At 47.7% G+C, this 21,416-nt stretch overlaps 1 protein-coding gene across 1 annotated transcript; it reads right to left on the bottom strand.

The window, feature by feature from the left end:
- Window positions 1–14,096: 14,096 nt before the first annotated feature.
- LOC142255979 (cornifelin homolog) lies at window positions 14,097–20,737 on the bottom strand. The gene is made up of 4 exons (XM_075327446.1): window positions 20,652–20,737; window positions 17,736–17,847; window positions 16,493–16,629; window positions 14,097–14,717 (listed from the first exon to the last, which is right to left on the bottom strand). Exons 2-4 carry the CDS (start codon window positions 17,839–17,841, stop codon window positions 14,628–14,630), a joined length of 333 nt encoding a protein of 110 aa, XP_075183561.1. The 5' UTR covers window positions 17,842–17,847; window positions 20,652–20,737; the 3' UTR covers window positions 14,097–14,627.
- Between the last annotated feature and the right edge of the window lie 679 nt (window positions 20,738–21,416).

Consider the following 21,416-nt stretch of genomic DNA (forward strand, 5'->3'; position numbering starts at 1 on the left):
TTCCTTTAGCGGACATACACACGCACACACACACACACACACAGACACACACATACATACATACATACACTCAGCTTTATGTATTATATAATATATATATATAATGTATGTATGTATGTGTCTGTGTGTGTGTGTGTGTGTGTGTGCGTATATATATGTATATGCCCTTAAGTGTATTATTGCATATATTATATTCTATGGTGTAATAAGGAGTAATAAGGAGTAATAAGGGTAATAAGGAGTTATTGGCAGCCCATAGCTGCCAATAAGTCCTAGATTAATCATGTCAGACGTCTCCCCAAGATTCCTTCCATGATTAATCTGTAAATTACAGTAAATAAACACACACACCCGAAAAAATCCTTTATTAGAAATAACAGCGACAGCGGGTAACCTCAGTGACAGCTCAGCCGATCGCACGGCTGTCTTCATTAGCTGCGTGGAGGTGACAGGAGCGGCGGTGTCTTCTGCTGCTCCTGTCACCTCCATGCAGCTGAGCTGGAAGCGACGCTGGAGGTCCGTGGATTACGCCGGACGAGGAGGGCTTTTTGGGGCTGATTAAATTGGTGATGAGGGAATTTGTTTGTGTTTTTTATTTCTAATAAAGGATTTTTTCGGGTGTGTGTGTTTATTTACTGTAATTTACAGATTAATCATGGAAGGAATCTCGGGGAGACGCCTGACATGATTAATCTAGGATTTAGTGGCAGCTATGGGCTGCCAATAACTCCTTATTACCCCGATTTGCCAACGCACCAGGGTAAATCGGGAAGAGCCGGGTAGAGTCCCAGAACTGTCGCATATAATGTATGCGGCAATTCTGGGCGGCTGCTGACTGATATTGTTAGGCTGGGGGGCTCCCCATAACGTGGGGCTCCCCATCCTGAGAATACCAGCCTTCAGCCGTATGGCTTTATCTGGTTGGTATTAAATTTGGGGGGAACCGCACGCCGTTTTTTTTAATTATTTATTTATTTATTTCTATACTCCATAGTGACACGCCCACCGGCTGCTGTGATTGAGTGCAGTGAGACACCTGTCACTCAGCGTGGGGGCGTGTCTCACTGCAACCAATCATAGGCGCCTGTGGGCGGGGAAAGTAGGGAATACGAAATTGTTTAATGAGCGGCCGGCTTTTTCAAAATAGTAAAAGCCGCGGTAGCAGTGTCAATGCCGTGCAGCACCGGGGATCAGGGATCGGTGAGTATGAGAGAGGAGGGGAAAATGACCGACAGACTGTGAGAGAGGGACAGAGATAGTGACGGACCGACAGAGAGAGAATAGAGACCGACTGACAGAGAATAGTGATTGACAGATATTGTGACACATCACTCGTTTCCAGTGTTTGACTAGCTAGGTCGCTCTGCAGGTCCGGATCGCTGTTGCGTCGTTGGCCAGGTTTGCCTGTTTGACAGCTCACCAGAGACTCACCAGAGACTTTGTAGCGATCCCGGCCAGGTTGGGCTCGCTGGTGGGATCGCTGAAAGTCTCAGTGTGTAAAGGGGCCTTAAAGGCATAACTGTATAGGAATGTAAAGCATAGAGTGTTAGCAGATGTATATTAGAGTAATGTAGGAGATAATAGGTATAATATGTGTTGGCCCAGCGTGCTGTGTCAGGCGAGAGGCACAGTTTGGGGAGTCATGTAAAGCATACTGTATATAGTTTATAAGGTAACAAGAATTAATATACAAGAATGTTCAGTAGGATATGGCATAGAGCAGGGGTCTCAAACTCGGCTGAGTATAAGGCCCGCACATAGAAAAAAACATGATTTGGGGGGCCGGACCCAATGATATATTTACTGATTGTATATTTTTTTTCTATAAACCTTTGGATCATGTTTTTTGAGCATTTTTCGCCTGTTTATTATAATAAATGTGCATGTTTTTATTTCAGTTTATATATTAAAAATACTTTTTATGGGAAAAATACAATTATTCTTTATTTTGATTTTTTTTTTTTTACATTTTATCTCCTTCTTGTAAGTAATATCGTTATACAATTACAATTATCACCATATAGTAATTTGGGCCAACATTTTGTAGACATATTTCCATCCTGGTCCTCATCTTTTAGTAATGTCCCCATCCTGTAGTAATGTGCCCATATTGTCATCTGTGGTAATGTGCCCATATTGTCCCCTTGTAGTAATGTGCCCATATTGTCCCCTTGTAGTAATGTGCCTATATTGACCCCTGGTAGTAGTGTGCCCATCTTGTCCCCTTGTAGTAATGTGCCCATATTGTCCCCTGGGGTAATAATGTGCCCATATTGTTTCCTTTGGTAATGTGCCTATATTGTCCACTGGTAGTAATGTGCCCATATTGTCTCCTTGTAGTAATGTGCCCATATTGTCCCCTTGTAGTAATGTGCCCATATTGTCTCCTTGTAGTAATGTGCCCATATTGTCCCCTTGTAGTAATGTGCCCATATTGTTGTCCTGTAGTAATGTGCCCATATTGCCTCCCTGTAGTAATGTTCCATATTGTGCCCTTGCAGTAATGTGCCCACATTGTCCCCTGTAGTATTGTGCCCACATTGTCCCCTGTGGTAATGTGCCCACATTGTCCCCTTGTTGTAATGTGCCCATATTGTCGCCCTGCAGTAATGTGCCCATATTGTCCCATGTAGTAATGTGCCCATATTGTCCCATGTAGTAATGTGCCCATATTGTGCCCTGTAGTAATGAGCCCATATTGCCGTCTTGTAGTAACATCCCATATTGTGCCCTTGCAGTAATGTGCCCACATTGTCCCCTTGTAGTAATGTGCCCATATTGTCCCCCTATAATAATGTGTCCATATTGTCCCCTTGTAGTATTGTGCCCATATTGTCCCCTTGTAGTATTGTGCCCATATTGTCCCCTGTAGTATTGTGCCCATATTGTCCCCTGTAGTAATGTGCCTATATTATACCCTGTGGTAATGTGCCCATGTTGCCTCGTGTGGTAATGTGCCCATATTGTCTCTTGTGTTAATGTGCCCATATTATGCCCTGTAGTAATGTGCACATATTGCCCACTTTTACTAATGTGCCCATAGTGTGCCCTTGTAGTAATGTGCCCATATTGTGTCCTGTGGTAATGTGCCCATATTGTCGCCTCTGGTAATGTGCCCATATTTTCCCTTGTAGTAATGTGCCCATATTGTGCTCTTGTAGTAATGTGCCTATATTTCCCCCTTGTAGTAATATGCCCATATCGTCCACTTGCAGTAATGTGCCCATATTGCCCCCTTGTAGTAATGTGCCCATATTGTACTGTTAGAGCCAGGTGGACGGGCAGACCCAGGAGGTGGATCCACTGGGCCGAACACCTTACTGAAGGCAAGGGGTCCGGTAGCCGGAGCACTACAGGTAGCAGGACAGTCCGTTCAAAAGAGTTGACTGGAGAAGTCCCTGGGACCACGGAGTCACTGATGGTAGTCCGGGTGACGGAGCTCAGGTTCGGAGGCCGAGATGTTGTCAGGCAGAGTCTGGAACCGATGGAGCGAGAGGACGGATCACCACAGGGATCAGAGATGGTACGGACTGACGGGATGGCAGACAGTCAGCGTTCGGGGTTCGGGAATCGTCAGGACCCGATGGCGAGGCAGGAGCGGCTCTAGGAGAGAGATAGGTACGTATACCGCAAGACACAAGGAGACCTGACTCCTAGCTTAGCAAAACACGAAGAACAGGCCCCGCCCACTTGGACATTAAACCCCTTTATACCCTGTACCTGTGTGTTCAATATCCTGTCAGTGGACGCTGGCCCTTTAAGAGAGGGTCAATGACCGCGCGCGCGCCCTAATGCGCATGCGCGAGGCCCGGGTGCCAGAAGCCAGGGCAGGGAGCGGTGAATAGGAAGCAGGGGAGCCGGCCTGGAGCAGAGCTGCCGACGGGCGCCGGGAGCGGGGACCGGGCCGCCTGGGGACCGCAGGTGATGGGGGCTGGAGACTGTTGAGCGGGGGACGTCTAACAGAGGAGCCGAGGAGCGAAGCAGGGAAGCCGGGGAGCGTGGCAGGTGAGCCGGGGAGCGAGGCAGGGGAGCCGGGAAGCAGGGCAGGGGACCCGGGAAGCAGGGCAGGGGACCCGGGGAGCGTGACAGTACCCCCCCCCTCCCCGCAACCGGGACAGGAAGGCACGTATCAGAGGAGTACCCACATTCTCCCGGGGTTCCCAGGACCTATCCTCAGGACCATACCCTGCCCAGTCCACCAAGAAGAACTGCCGGCCCCGTACGGTTTTCATGGCCACGATATCCCTTACCGCATAGATGTCATCATCAGCAATAGGAGGAGCCGAACTGGCAGCAGCGGAGAAGGGACCAAGGACAACCGGCTTGAGCAGGGAGACGTGGAAGGAGTTGGGTATCCTCATCGTGGCCGGGAGCTGCAGCTTGTAGGAGACCTCATTTATTTTGCTGAGGACTTTAAACGGCCCGATGTAGCGAGGACCCAGCTTGTATGATGGTAGCTTCAATCGGACGTACTTGGAAGCAAGCCAGACCAGATCTCCTGGAGAGAAACACGGAGGATCCAGACGCCTCTTGTCTGCGTGTCTCTTCATCCGCAGGGAAGCACGTCCAAGGGACGCCTTGACAGAGTCCCAAATTGTTGCAAAGTCACGGGCTACAGCATCAGCAGCAGGGACATCCGAGGAAGAGGATACAGGTAATGGGACGGAAGGCTGAAGTCCATAAACGACATGGAAGGGAGAGCTGGAGGAGGACTCACTGACGTGGTGGTTATGGGAGAATTCAGCCCAAGGAAGAAGCGTGGACCAGTCGTCGTGATGGGCGTTGACGTAGTGACGTAAGAAGGAGGTCAAGATCTGATTGACTCGTTCCACTTGGCCATTCGACTGAGGATGGTAGGCTGAAGAAAAGTCCAGAGTCACTCCCAGATGTTTGCAGAGAGCCCTCCAGAAGCGGGAGGTAAACTGAGTTCCTCTGTCGGACACAATGTGTGATGGAAAGCCATGCAACTGGAAGATGTGCTGTATGTAGGCGTCAGCGAGTTCCTGGGCAGAGGGCAGTCCAGCCATAGGGACGAAATGAGCCATTTTGGAGAACCGATCCACCACGACCCATATGACTGTATGTCCGGAGGACAGGGGCAAGTCCGTAATAAAGTCCATTGCAATGTGTTGCCACGGAACGGAGGGTATAGGCAGAGGCAGAAGACGGCCATATGGCAGATGTTTGGACGTCTTGTTCCTGGCACAAGAGGAGCAGGCTGAGACAAAAGAAGCGACGTCCGTGCGAAGGGAAGGCCACCAGTAGTGACGTACCATTGTACTCCATGTTCTCTTCTGACCAGCATGGCCGGCTGTTTTCGAGGCATGGCCCCAGTGCAACACTTTTTGCCTGTCAGTCTCAGAGACATAGGTCTTCCCGGGCGGTATCTGGGCCAGGGTGACAGGGGCCACCGGAATGATTTTACTAGGGCAGATGATGGGCTGGGATGTCTCCTCCTCCTGCTCCATGGGCATGAATGACCTGGACAAGGCATCTGCGCGTACATTCTTGTCCGCGGGTCGGAAATGGAGCTGGAAATCGAACCTGGCAAAGAACAAGGACCACCTGGCTTGCCGTGGGTTCAGTCGCTGAGCGGACCGCAGGTATTCCAGGTTCTTGTGGTCCGTGTAAATGATCACGGGGTACACTGCTCCCTCCAGAAGGTAGCGCCATTCCTCCAGAGCCAGTTTGACTGCCAATAGCTCTCGGTCACCGATGGTGTAGTTGCGTTCAGGCGCTGAGAAGCTCTTGGAGAAGAAACCGCAAGTAACCATCTTCCCGGAGGAGGACTTCTGCATGAGCACTGCTCCGGCTCCCGAGGAGGAGGCATCCACCTCCAAGGTGAACTGTCGGTTTAACTCCGGACGGTGGAGCACAGGGGAGGAAGCAAATGCCCGCTTCAGGGAGCCAAACGCGGCGTCGGCCGCAGGTGACCAGTCCTTTGGATTAGCCCCCTTCTTGGTCAAGGCGGAGAGAGGTGCAGTCAGAGCAGAGAAGTGAGGGATGAACTGACGGTAATAGTTTGCGAATCCCAGAAAGCGTTGGATTGCCTTCAGTCCAGAAGGAGGGGGCCAGTTGAGAATGGAAGAGACCTTCTCCGGATCCATCTGCAGGCCGGTATCGGAGATTACGTAACCCAGGAAGGGAAGAGAAGACTGCTCGAAGACACACTTCTCGTACTTGGCGTACAGACGATTCTCCCTCAGTCTTTGTAGTACCAGCTGCACGTTCTCTCTGTGGGTCTGGAGGTCCGGAGAAAAGACCAGGATATCATCAAGATACACCACCACACAGACGTAGAGAAGGTCCCGGAACACGTCGTTCACCAATTCCTGAAAGACTGCTGGTGCGTTACACAGGCCGAAGGGCATCACACAGTATTCATAGTGCCCATCGCGAGTATTGAACGCGGTCTTCCATTCGTCCCCAGAGCGGATGCGGACCAGGTTGTAGGCACCCCGAAGATCCAACTTGGTAAACACACGAGCTCCTCTAAGCCGATCAAACAATTCGGGGATGAGCGGCAGGGGGTATTTATTTTTCACGGTGATTTGGTTCAATCCCCGGTAGTCAATGCATGGGCGTAGGTCGCACTCTTTCTTCTTAACGAAGAAGAAGCCTGCTCCAGCAGGAGAGGAGGATCTCCGAATGAATCCCCTTGCCAGGTTCTCTGTGATGTAGGTAGACATGGCCCTTGTTTCGGCAGGAGACAGCGGATATATCCGTCCTCGAGGTGGTGTAGTTCCCGGGAGCAGGTCGATGGCACAATCGTAAGGACGATGTAGTGGCAGTACCTCTGACTCCTTTTTATCAAAGACGTCCGCGAAGGACCAATAGGCCGAGGGCAGTCCCGGTAGGGACTCTGGAACCGCAGGTCGTCGGATGGGTTGTATAGTCTTCAGACAGTTCTCGTGGCAAGAGGAGCCCCATCGGGTGATTTCACCAGTACCCCAGCTGACTGACGGTTCGTGTGTCCGTAACCAGGGGAGTCCCAGCAGGATTTGATGAGACGTGTGGGAGGACGTAGAGAGCGATGTGCTCGGTGTGCAGGGCACCGATACGCAGTTCCACCGGCTTGGTGATCCACGAGATGGTGTCAGAGAGGGGTCTCCCATCTACTGAGGCAATCACGAGGGGTTTGTCGAGTGGAGTAACAGGCACCTGGTACTTGTCCACCGTGGCCTGCTGGATGAAATTGCCTGCTGCCCCAGAATCGAGGTACGCCTCGGCCGTGAACCGCATCTCTCCCGTTGTCACTTGAACAGTCCACGTAACCGGGTCTGAGAGAGTCCCAGCACCTAGGGTGGCCTCTCCTACCAACCCTAGGCTTTGGAGTTTCCCGGCCTCTCTGGACAGGAGCGTAGAAGGTGTGTACCCTCTCCGCAGTAGAAGCAGAGACCCTTGGCGAGCCGTTCTGATTGGCGTTGTTCGGACTGCCGCAAACGGTCGATCTGCATGGGCTCGTGGACGGAGACACCAGACGACGTTGACTGAAGTACGGCGGGCTTCTGCGGAGGAGAGGAATGCCGTACCGGACGTCTCTCACGGGACACCTCTTTGGATCGTTCCTGAAAGTGAATGTCCACTCGAGTCGCTAGGGTAATCAGGGCATCCAGGGTGGACGGTACGTCACGACCAGCCAGCTCATCTTTAATACGACCCGAGAGTCCTTCCCAGAAGGCGGCGGTTAGAGCCTCATTGTTCCACCCGAGTTCCGAAGCCAAGGTGCGAAAACGGATGGCATATTGGCCCACCGTCAGAGTCCCCTGACGTAGCCGGAGGATAGATGAGGCAGACGCGGAGGCGCGTCCGGGCTCGTCAAAGGTGCCACAAAACGCCTGCAGGAATTCCTGGATGTTGGTGGTCACCGGATCCTCCTTCTCCCACAAGGGGTTCATCCAGGCCAGTGCCTCTCCCTCTAGATGGGACATCATGAACGCGACCTTGGCTCAAGTGCGGCAGCAGCTTGAAATGGAGAGAGCATTGATTGATGAATCCCCTGCAGGTCTTGGGATCTCCGGCGTACCGGGGTGGTAAGGCCAAACGAAGACTGGAGGCATCCGAGGAGGCTGCCACGGGAGCAGTGGCCGTGGATTGTACAGTGGAAACCCGAGATGCCGAGGATGTGGCCGCTGCTTGTAGCGCGTTCAGGCGGGTATCCACAGAAGACATGAAGTTCAGCATGCGGGTCTGGGTCTCATGCTGGCGTGTGAGTTCCTGCTGCAAGGCCGCTAGTGCTTCGACGTGATCCATGGCCTGTTCTTACTGTTAGAGCCAGGTGGACGGGCAGACCCAGGAGGTGGATCCACTGGGCCGAACACCTTACTGAAGGCAAGGGGTCCGGTAGCCGGAGCACTACAGGTAGCAGGACAGTCCGTTCAAAAGAGTGGACTGGAGAAGTCCCTGGGACCACGGAGTCACTGATGGTAGTCCGGGTGACGGAGCTCAGGTTCGGAGGCCGAGATGTTGTCAGGCAGAGTCCGGAACCGATGGAGCGAGAGGACGGATCACCACAGGGATCAGAGATGGTACGGACTGACGGGATGGCAGACAGTCAGCGTTCGGGGTTCGGGAATCGTCAGGACCGGATGGCGAGGCAGGAGCGGCTCTAGGAGAGAGATAGGTAAGTATACCGCAAGACACAAGGAGACCTGACTCCTAGCTTAGCAAAACACGAAGAACAGGCCCCGCCCACTTGGACATTAAACCCCTTTATACCCTGTACCTGTGTGTTCAATATCCTGTCAGTGGACGCTGGCCCTTTAAGAGAGGGTCAATGACCGCGCGCGTGCCCTAATGCGCATGCGCGAGGCCTGGGTGCCAGAAGCCAGGGCAGGGAGCGGTGAATAGGAAGCAGGGGAGCCGGCCTGGAGCAGAGCTGCCGACGGGCGCCGGGAGCGGGGACCGGGCCTCCTGGGGACCGCAGGTGATGGGGGCTGGAGACTGTGGAGCGGTGGACGCCTAACAGAGGAGCCGGGGAGCGAAGCAGGGAAGCCGGGGAGCGTGGCAGGTGAGCCGGGGAGCGAGGCAGGGGAGCCGGGAAGCAGGGCAGGGGACCCGGGAAGCAGGGCAGGGGACCCGGGGAGCGTGACATGTACCCATATTGTCCCCTCTGGTAATGTGCCCATATTGCCCCCTCAGAGCAATGTGCCAATATTGCCCCCTTGTAGTGATATGCCCTGTAGTATCCTGTTATGATGTTGTTCACATACAAAAAAAAAAAAAAAGATTTTTCTCACGTGTACTCCGTTCCTTCGGTGTCTTGCAGCCCGCAGGCACCTAGACCCCGTGAGGGCCGTGACGATCGCTGTCTAGTGCACAGGGCCGCCGCCATCAGCGTGTTACTACTGGGGAGCGATTTGCAGTACTGCTGCTCTCCTCACATCTTTACTAATGGCAGCCGCGCCGGCCAATCAGAATATACCCACGCTAGCTGCTGACCTCTGATTGTCCGGCAGCAGCTGCCATTAGTAAAGCTGTGTAGGGGTGTCCATCTCTGCGTGGTGCAGCAAATTATATTGCCGGAAGGAAGTGCTGACGGCGGCGGCTGCATGTATGTACCGGGCCGCAATCTTCATGGGGTCTAGGTGTCTGCGAGCCGCAACAAGCAGCCTTAAGGCCCCATTACACGCAACGATGTATCGCCGGGGTCACGGATTTTATGACTAACATCCGGCATCGTTAGCGACGTCGTTGCGTGTGACACCAACGAGCGACCATTAACGATGGAAAATACTCACCTTATCGTCCATCGTTGACACGTCGTTCATTTTCAAAAAATCGTTGATTGTTGAGGTCGCAGGTTGTTCGTCGTTCCTCCGGCAGCACACATCGCTACGTGTGACACCGCGGGAACGACGAACTGCAGCTTACCTGCAGCCGCCGGCAATGCGGAAGTAAGGAGGTGGGTGGGATGTTACAGCCGCTCATCTCCGCCCCTCCGCTTCTATTGGGCGGCCACTTAGTGATGCCGCTATGACGCCGCACGGACCGCCCCCTTAGTAAGGAGGCGGTTCACCAACAACAGCGATGTCGCTAGGCAGGTAAGTCCTGTGTGAGGGTTCCGAATGATATTGTGCGCCACGGGCAGCGATTTGCCCGTGACGCACAAATGACGGGGCAGGGTACGCTCGCTAGCGATATCGTAGCGTGCAAAGCCCCCTTTAGGGGCCGCATGCGGCCCATGTGTTTGAGACCTCTGGTATCGAGTAAGTTATAGATCGGAACCAACCACAGTAATAATAATACAGAATATTTTAGGTTAAGATTTAGTGTAATGAAGGGACCAGGAGTGCAGGAGGGGGTGTAAGTGGTAGATAGTTTGATAGCAATAGGAAGAGTGTTATGTGCACGTGAAGCAGGCCCAGAGTAGATACTGTGCTAGCCTAGGAGAGCACAGAAAGAGGAGTGACGGAGTTGGTTGACCACACAGGCTCAGATTCAGTTCTGCAGAGAGGTTCCTGTACACGCTATGTATATATCTATCTCTGCATGTCTTAAACACATACAAAAATGAATATGAGCGTCATGCGTTCTCTTCCAGTACCTGTTACACGAATGGTCAAAACAGAACCTCCTTTTTTCAACGGCTGCGTGAAGAGGACCTTAGTAAGAGTGACCTAGAGGTCATTCCCATACTCAACCATAAGAGGTTTTTATTTTTTAATAAACACTGCAGCTACATGTTATCTGTAAGTCAATATGAGAATGTAAATTGTACTTTAACTCCTTTGCTCCCTGACAATTTTTTATGCTTGCTTTTTTTTCCTTCACCTTATTCCAAGAGCCATACATTTTTTTATTTTCAAAGCTGTTTAGGGGCTTTTTTTTTGTTTTTGTTTTTTTTTTTTATTTAGTAACCAGTTATAGCCTTCCATGACACCATTGATTCTACCATACAATATATTGAGAAATAGGGGAAAAATCCAAGTCGGACAGAAGGATGAAAAAACAAAGAAACAATTCTACATTTGTTATTTCTTTTTTAGTTTTGTTTTTAAGGGCGTTCATTGTATGGTAAAAATAGTCTCTCTACAGGAAGTGTGGGCAGGTCATTGTCTCTCTACAGGAAGTGTGGGCAGGTCATTGTCTCTCTACAGGAAGTGTGAGCACGTCATTGTCTCTCTACAGGAAGTGTGGGCACGTCATTGTCTCTCTACAGGAAGTGTGGGCATGTCATTGTCTCTCTACAGGAAGTGTGGGCACGTCATTGTCTCTCTACAGGAAGTGTGGGCACGTCATTGTCTCTCTATAGGAAGTGTGGGCACGTCATTGTCTCTCTACAGGAAGTGTGGGCACGTCATTGTCTCTCTACAGGAAGTGTGGGCAGGTCATTGTCTCTCTACAGGAAGTGTGGGCACGTCATTGTCTCTCTACAGGAAGTGGAGGGAGGTCATTATCTCTCTACAGGAAGTGTGGGCAGGTCATTATCTCTTTACAGGAAGTGGGGACAGGTCATTGTCTCTCTACAGGAAGTGGGGGCAGGTCATTGTCTCTCTACAGGAAGTGTGGGCACGTCATTGTCTCTCTACAGGAAGTGTGGGCACGTCATTGTCTCTCTACAGGAAGTGTGGGCACGTCATTGTCTCTCTACAGGAAGTGTGGGCACGTCATTGTCTCTCTACAGGAAGTGTGGGCACGTCATTGTCTCTCTACAGGAAGTGTGGGCACGTCATTGTCTCTCTACAGAAAGTGGAGGGAGGTCATTATCTCTCTACAGGAAGTGTGGGCAGGTCATTATCTCTTTACAGGAAGTGGGGACAGGTCATTGTCTCTCTACAGGAAGTGGGGGCAGGTCATTGTCTCTCTACAGGAAGTGGGGGCAGGTCATTGTCTCTCTACAGGAAGTGTGGGCACGTCATTGTCTCTCTACAGGAAGTGTGGGCACGTCATTGTCTCTCTACAGGAAGTGGGGGCAGGTCATTGTCTCTCTACAGGAAGTGGAGGGAGGTCATTATCTCTCTACAGGAAGTGGAGGGAGGTCATTATCTCTCTACAGGAAGTGTGGGCAGGTAATTATCTCTTTACAGGAAGTGGGGACAGGTCATTGTCTCTCTACAGGAAGTGGGGGCAGGTCATTGTCTCTCTACAGGAAGTGGGGGAAGGTCATTATCTCTGTACAGGAAGCGGGGGCAGGTCTTTGTTTCTTTACAGGAACTTGGGGCAGGTCTTTGTTTCTCAACAGGAAGTGGGGGCAGATCTTTTTTTCTCTACAGGAAGTTGGGGCAGGTCTTTGTTTCTCTACAGGAAGCGGGGGCAGTTCTTTGTTTCTCTACAGGAAGCGGGGGCAGGTCTTTGTTTCTCGACAGGAAGTGGGGGCAGATATTTTTTTCTCGACAAGAAGTGGGGGCAGGTATTTTTTTCTCTACAGGAAGTGGGGGCAGGTATTTTTTTCTCTACAGGAAGTGGGGGCAGGTCTTAGTCTCTCTAAAGAAAGTGGGGATGGGTCTTTGTCTCTATAGTAAGTGTAGCAGGTCTTTGTCTCTCTACAGGAAGTGCTGGCGGGTCTTTGTCTCTCTATGGAAAGTATGGTGTCTTTCTCTTTTGCAAGAAGTGAGGGCGAGTCTTTGTCACTCTACAGGAAGAGGTGGCAGGTCTTTGTCTTTACACGGGATGTGGGGGCAGGTCTTTGTCTTTATACGGGACGTGGGGGCAGGTCTTTGTCTCTACACAGGAAGTGCCCATGGATTTTTTTTGTCTCTACACAAGAAGATTTGGGCAAGTCTTTGTCACTCTGCAGGAAGTGGGGGTAGGTCTTTCTCTCTATGGGAATTGTGGTGTCTTTGTCTCTACACAGGATGTTTTGGCAGGCCTAATGACACATTGTAGATAGTATATGTAGGTTATATGGACCAGCTTACAGCGTGCATTGTCAACACTGAAGGTTATATTGACCAGCTTACAGCATGCATTGTCAGCACTGCACGTTATATGGACCAGCTTACAGCATGCATTGTCAGCACTGCAGATTATATGGACCAGCTTACAGCATGCATTGTCAGCACTGCAGGTTATATGGACCAGCTTACAGCATGCATTGTCAGCACTGCAGGTTATATGGACCAGCTTACAGCATGCATTGTCAGCACTGCAGGTTATATGGACCGGCTAACAGCGTGCATGGTCCCTCTTTGTTCATGAAACCTTTCGGTGTCTGTGTTTCTAGTGGGATTGCTTTCACCCCAGCTTCTACCTCATCCCATATGATCTGGGAATGGGGATTGGGTCTTTGTCTCACAAGAAATAAATTAACTTTTTGATGATATTCTAATTTATTGAGATGCACCTCTATATTCCTCCCAACCCTCCTCTGTGATGTATAAATGCCCCCAGCCTTCCCAGTGATGTATATTCCTTCCAGTACTACCCTGTGATGTATATATGCCCCCAGCCTCAACTGTGCTGTATATATACCCCCAGCCTCTCCTGTGATGCATATATGCCCCCAGCCCCCCAGTGATGTATATTCCTCCCAGCCCTCCCCTGTGATGTACATATGCCCCAGCCTCTCCTGTGATGTATATATACCTCCAGCCCCTCCTGTGATGTATATATGCCCCCAGCCCCCCAGTGATGTACATATGCCCCCAGCCTCTCCTGTGATGTATATATACCCCCAGCCTCTCCTGTGATGTATATATGCCCCCAGCCCCCCCATGATGAATATTCCTCCCAGCCCCTCCTGTGATGTATATACAGAAGTCCCACCCGACTCAAACCTGGAAAAGCAGCTGGGAGAAGCAACAAGATTAATATCGCCTAATTGGTTGGGTCTTTATCTCACTTCTCCTCTCCTGTGTGTCAAACTGCATAAGGCATAACATTAAATTTACGGTAAGTCATTAGACAATGGATATTGTGAAGTGCAGGAAAGGAGGATCTAGCACATATTAGGCTGGCAGAATGCACAAAAAAGAGAGAATGGAAAGTTACAGAGCATGAGACTCAGGACAGTTTTTGGACAAACTAGACTGGTATGTGCAGCAAAATATATTTTACTTCTTGGGGGGGGGGCTACAATGGCATAAAGACCATGCTTTTTTCCAAGTTTTGTGTGAAAGGAATCAATAATAAAAGTAGATTAAAAAAAGCAACAATATTTAGATATATATTTATTATAATTTTATTTTATACAGTGCAAACATGTAAAGAAATAACTAAAAAAATAGAATTACTAACATCAAACTCCGGAATGTGAAAACATTTTTTTTTTTACTGCAGGTTTGTATTCAGTGCAGCAATGGTCTCCAATCTATGGATCACTAATTGCTGCAAAACCTCAACTCCCAACATGCTCTGTAAGGAAATGCTGGGGGTTGTAGTTCTGCAGCAGCTGGAGGGTCACAGGTTGGGGTCCATTGGAGCTTGTCACCCATTCACTGATCATATGAAGAGATGGCAGAAGTGCAGGGATCGTTCCCAATGTCCAGACACGTCATGAAGGTAATGGGTCTTGTTTTGCATATGTCCTATATAATATGGAGCCGCTCCCTTCCATGTTGGATATTGTATAAGGATTAAGCGGTCGATGGTGACATCACTCCAATTCCACCCCGGGGGACGTATATCACAACAATCAGTCAGTCCATTGATGCTCGGCATGTCTTCACAAGTAAAGCCTTTTTTTCTCATTGCCTGTGTTTTAGCTCACGAGCCATCTGGCACAGTGTGCAATGTCCGCAGAATGTGAGACACACGCAATCGTTGCAGATACTTCCCTGTAATGCAAAAAAAAAAGTCCGTTTAGAATAGGACATTTTTGTAAAACTGAAAAAAACCCCAAATCTGTTTTTTAACTCCACTGATATGGATGATCCTGCAATACCACGGGTGGCCAGTAGACGCAGTGTGGCACTATTTGTGGAAGAAAGCAGCAATATAGGCTTTTTATATGATATAATATAATATAATATAATATAATATATATATATATATATATACATATATATATATATATATATATATATGTGTGTGTGTATATATATATATATATATATATATATACTGGCTGTAGTACCCGAGATAGTAACTGTCTCTCTGTCTCTCTCCCAGTCTCTGTCTGTCTGTCTCTGATGTCTGTCTGTCTCTTTCCCCGTCTGTCTCTTTCCCCATCTGTCTCTTTCCCCATCTGTCTCTTTCCCCGTCTGCCTCTATCCCCGTCTGCCTCTTTCCCCGTCTGCCTCTTTCCCCGTCTGCCTCTTTCCCCGTCTGCCTCTTTCCCCGTCTGCCTCTTTCCCCGTCTGCCTCTTTCCCCGTCTGCCTCTTCCCCAGTCTGCCTCTTTCCCCGTCTGCCTCTTTCCCCGTCTGCCTCTTTCCCCGTCTGTCTTGTTTCCCATATGTCTTGTTTCCCATATGTCTTGTTTCCCGTCTGTCTTGTTTCCCGTCTGTCTCGTTCCAGGTCTGTCTCGTTCCAGGTCTGTCTCGTTCCAGGTCTGTCTCTTTCCCCGTCTGTCTGTTTTCCCGTCTGTCTGTTTCCCTGTCTGCCTTTGTCTCTTTCCCTGTATCTTTACTTGTCTCTTTACTTGTCTCTGTCTCTTTCCCCGTCTTTCTCTTTCCCCGTCTGTCTCTTTTCCCTTCTGTCTCTTTTCCCTTCTGTCTCTTTTCCCTTCTGTCTCTTTCCCCTTCTGTCTCTTTTCCCATCTGTCTCTTTTCCCGTATGTCTTTGTCTCTTTCCCTGTCTCTTTGCTTGTCTCCGTCTCTTTCCCTGTCTCTTTACTTGTCTCTGTCTTTTTCCCCGTCTTTCTCTTTCCCCGTCTGTCTCTGTTTCTTTCCCTGTTTGTCTCTGTGTGTCTGTCTCTTTCTGTCTCTATCCGTCTCCCCACCGACATCTTATTATCTCACACATAAGCTTCCTATACTAACAGTTTATTTTGTTCCTATAGCAACCAATCACAGTTGCTATTAATAACCTAATAGCTCCCAGCTCCATTGACTTTAATAAAGGCAGTTTTTTTGGAGAGTAAATGTAAAGCGCGGGGTTACATTTTCCCGTCAAACATAGTCTACGATGCTCTCTGGGTCACATGAGGCGTCTGTGCAAAATTTCACGATTGTAAATGCGACGGTGCGGATTCCTTTAGCGGACATACATACATACACACACACATACATATACACACACACACACACATACTACATACACTCAGCTTTATACATTAGATAATGTGCGTATATATATATATATATACATATATATAAAATGTGTGTGTGTGTGTATATATATATATATATAATATATATATATATATATATATATTATACAGTATATCGAACTATAGTTATTATTTAAATTTATTTTTATTATAAATATATTTATTTTCACAATATCTAAAAATGTCTGTTTAATCTATATAAAATGAATTGTCAGGCTTTGGCAGATGTACAAGAAAACACTCATTGTTCGACCCTCCATTATGGGGTGTGAACCCACATAGTGAATTTTAAATAGTGGGATATGGAAGCATCCATTATCTAGAAAAAAAAAAAATCTTACCGGGATATGATATCTTTCTCTTATGCCAGTCCGCAAGGCGATTGCCGTGCCTGGAAGAAACAGCAGGCAGCAGCACTCTCCGTAGTCCTTAGCCACTTGACATCCCAAAATACAGGGGACAAATGTTCCACAAAGACCTGGAAAAAGAATATTGGAAAAATAAATACATAAAACTATGATTAGTCACATCAAAACCATATAGATTGTTGAGATTTACAGGTTAGATGATAGTTATGTGAACTGAGCATGTGCGACCACCACTCCTATAAACTGTGGTCGCACATGCTCACTAAAGCTCCATTCAGAAGAGGCTTTTCATGTGATTATCATAACAATGCCTGAATCATAAATTCCTGTGTAAGTGTCATAACAGTTTTGTTTATCTGTAAACCCTTTAAAGAGTGGGGGTACGTGATGACTTTGGCAGTGTCATAGATCGCAGGTGAATGAGGCTGCATTGGAACCCACCAGTTGGAAAAATCCAACTAGTCCTCAGTTTTTGCGACTTTGATGTACCTTGAGGGTGGGAATATGACCCCATTCTCCAGAGATGTAGCCATGGCACAAAGCCATCTTTGTCCGTGCACCATGATGGAGACCTCAATCTTTCTTTTGTGATGTTGGATGCCTAGTCTACTCTCTCATATTTTGCCCTCAATATGGTGGCTATCTCCTAGGTTTTACCTGGTGTTGGACACCCGGTCTACTCTCTGTTCTCTCACATTTTGCCTTCAATATGGTGGATATCTCCTAGGTTTTACCTAGTGTTGGACACCCAGTCTATTCTCTGTTCTCTCACATTTTGCCTTCAATATGGTGGCTATCTCCTAGGTTTTACCTAGTGTTAGTCACACAGTCTACTCTCACATTTTGCCTAAATATGGCAGCTATCGTCTAGGTGTTACCTAGTGTTGGACGTGCAGCCTACTCTCACATTTTGCCTTCAATATGGTGCCTTTCTGCTAGGTTTTACCTGGTGTTGGATGCCCAGTCGACTCTGTGTACTCTCACATTTTGCCTTCAATATGGTGGCTTTCTGCTAGGTTTTACCTGGTGTTGGATGCCCAGTCGACTCTGTGTACTCTCACATTTTGCCTTCAATATGGTGGCCATCTCCTAGGTTTTACCTAGTATTGGATGCCCAGTATGCTCTCTGTACTCTCATATTTTGCATTCAATATGGTAGCTATCTTCTAGGTTTTACCTGTCACACGGTAAAAGAAGACTTTTTAGGAGGACTTACAGATTCCCATGTCCTCACAGCAGTCCATGACGTCGGAGTTCCACTGGCTACTACTGGTGCCATATGATTGCATGGCTTGGGGCTGGGAACTGACTGGATAAGCCATTGCAATCTGTAGGAGAAGAACATGTGTTAGGATACGGCACGTACATAACATGCATTATCTACAATGACGATCCCATGAGAGAGTGCTCGAGAAACAACACATACTTGTTTCCAAGAACCTACAAGATCTATAATTACTGTAAGTCCCCGGAGACAACGGATTCATCTGCTGAAAGTCAGCCGGGAAAATCCACAGACGTACACCACATTTTTTCGTGCGGCTCAGTGAGTTATTTTTATCTTCTTACAGTTCATCCAGTGTGGAAAAACAATGTGGTTTTACGACCGTTCCAACACCATGTATGACCACATCTATGAAAAATATTCAGGTAAGAACCACACCCAATGGAGGAAGGAAAGAGGATGACAAGGTTGGATTTATACCTGGTGCCCAAGGGGGACACCGGGACGTTATAATTGGTTTCAGAATGTCTTACGTAGACATCCAAAGGGATTTCAGCTTTCTCTGGGGTTTCCCATCAATTTACACATTTTTGTGCTATCTTGTAAGACCTATGAGCCAACTGAGCTTTTCCTCGGAGAGGGGAAACCTCAGTTCATCCTCCCTACTACGAATTTACTACAGCATTGTGGATAGTTCCATTCTTTCTTTTCTCCATGGAGGCACAAACCATCACCAGGGGCTCAAGATACTATATAGAATAAGGAAGACACCGTTGAAGACCTTTCTGGTTAATGGATATTTTAAATTCCTTGTCGATTAACCATAACGAAGATTGGAATGATATCCATGACCTATTATTGCTCAACGTCGTTGGAACACAAATAACAAAATTGCCAACTGCACTAAACCAATGTTTGTCCATTAACTCCCTTTTAACGTCTCACATGACTTTGGTAAATACTGTAATTCCAACGATCCGATCAGGAGGAAAGGGACATGTTAAGGTGAATTCACACGTGGCAGATTTTTCTGACTGTCCCATTTGTTTCAAAGGAGGTTGGAGAAATACATGCACAATATTGGTAGAACTTTTTTGCAAGAAACTATAGTATCTACAGTTTTGTCACACCGGGGTCATGAAATTTCTAACACCCAACTGACCCTATGGACTAGGACTCAGTTCTTTGGAGCCTCTATAACAGATATTGTCATGTTTGACATGAAATCATTGAATATTTTCTATGGCAAACAGTAGACACCTTGTCTGAATCCAACAGATACCATTATAAGTCAACGAGATCCATTGTTGTGTGATAGATCCTAGACTGCCTCTATGGACTGACTCTGACCAAACTGACTCTATGGACTAGGACTCTGTTCTCTGGAGCCTCTGTGTCATGTTTGACATTAAATCATTGAGTATTTTGTAAGGACACCTTGTCTAAATCCGACAAATACTACTTTCAGTCAACGAGATCCATTGTCGTGTGATAGATCCTAGACTGCCTCTATGGACTGACTCTGACCCAACTGACTCTATGGACTAGGACTCTGTTCTCTGGAGTCTCTGTGTCATGTTTGACATTAAATCATTGAGTATTTTGTAAGGACACCTTGTGTGAATCCAACAAATGCTACTATCGGTCAACGAGATCCATTGTCGTGTGATAGATCCTAGACTGCCTCTAGGGACTGACTCTGACCCAACTGACTCTATGGACTAATACTCTGTTCCCTGGAGCCTCTGTGTCATGATTGACATTAAATCATTGAGTATTTTGTAAGGACACCTTGTCTAAATCCGACATATACTACTTTCAGTCAACGAGATCCATTGTCGTGTGATAGATCCTAGACTGCCTCTATGGACTGACTCTGACCCAACTGACTCTATGGACTAGGATTCTGTTCTCTGGAGTCTCTGTGTCATGTTTGACATTAAATCATTGAGTATTTTGTAAGGACACCTTGTGTGAATCCAACAAATGCTACTATCGGTCAACGAGATCCATTGTCGTGTGATAGATCCTAGACTGCCTCTAGAGACTGACTCTGACCCAACTGACTCTATGGACTAGTACTCTGTTCCCTGGAGCCTCTGTGTCATGATTGACATTAAATCAATGAATATTTTGTAAAGACTCGTTGTCCGAATCCGACAAATACTATTCTCGGTCAACGAGATCCATTGTCGTGTGATAGATCCAAGACTGCCTCATGGTTTACAACAGATGCTAAACCATGACGTAAAGTTTAATAATGGGATCTATCAGAGGTTATTTGGAATTTTGAAAAAGTATATATTTTTGTTGCCCTCCAAAACATTCAATAATCCCCAAAATTTCAGTCTGGAGACTTTTTCACAAGGTCTGGCTATGTATATGAAGCCTAGGAGACGTCTCAAGTTAGCGTTGATGGAGGAAATTACAGTTATAACGATCCATAGAAGAAAAACGTTAACACCATAATTCTCTTTAACCGCCCGGCCATCTTTTGTCCATTCAACCTCTACAGTAAGTATGGAATGGGACACAATAGGGGGCGCGAATGATCAAAACTGTCACAAAGGAGAATGGTAATTGCAGAAAACCAATTTCTTAGCAAAAGGACTGGAATCTGAATTCATAACGGTGGACAACTGCTCCAATTTTGCTAAATTTGCCCTAAAATTTCCAAACGAGCCATGCAGTATAGGTTTTGTAAAATGCTGCAACAATCCCCCATCTAGAGTCTTTATCCAAGGATCCATCTATAGCAATTGTTACTGGGTATAATTCCAATAGATGGATAGATAGATACACACCATTACATAGAAAGAAAAAATGCCTGTGAGAAATCACCTCCAATATCAAAGTGATGACCAAAGCAATAGGCAGATGACTGTGGTCGGAAGAGCTGACACTTACTTGTGCTGCAGAGATGTCGTAGTGGAGGACGCTGTAGGAATTGTGACAGTTCAGCTCAGGTTCAGGCTTTTATAAAGGACCTGGGAGGATTCGGAGAGTGAACGTGACATCATGGCTACCTCCCTCACCACTCCTTAGTTCTTTTTTTTTATACTCTTTGAAAAGAGGGAGCGTCAGCATGTAAAACATCGTTGCACCTGTCACTATGCGCCCATCACCCCCCTCGTTCCTTCCTTTTTGTTCCTTGTTGCTCTTTTTATGTCTTTCAGGTTTCCATTGTGGGCTACGTAGGATTTCGTGAACTACCTCGAACCTTAAATTAGTCAACCAGTGAGAGAGTCGAGGAGCGATTTTCTTTGTCAAATATTTTTTTTTTCTCTTTACGCTTACTGGGTTAGTAAACCATAAACCCTTACCCCAATTGCCACTGCGCCAGGGCAATCGGAAAGAGCCAGGCAAAGTGCCAGAATTGGCACATCTAATGGAGGTGCCACTTTTAGGGCAGCTGCGCGCTGGTATTTTTAGGCTGGGAAGGACCAAAGAACCATGGACCTTCCCAGCCTGATAATACCAGCTCTCAGCTGACCTCTTAAGCTTGGCTGGTTATCAAAAATATGGGGAAACCCACTCCTTTTCTTAAAATTATTTAAATATATAGTTTTCAAAAATGGAATGGGGTTCCCTCTATTTGTGATAACCAGCCAAGGTAAAGCAGACAACTAAGGACAGCAGACCCCAGCTTCTGCTTTACCTGCACTGGTTATC

Source organism: Anomaloglossus baeobatrachus, chromosome 11, assembly GCF_048569485.1.
Source record: "Anomaloglossus baeobatrachus isolate aAnoBae1 chromosome 11, aAnoBae1.hap1, whole genome shotgun sequence".
In the NCBI taxonomy this organism is placed as follows: Eukaryota; Metazoa; Chordata; class Amphibia; order Anura; family Aromobatidae; genus Anomaloglossus; species Anomaloglossus baeobatrachus.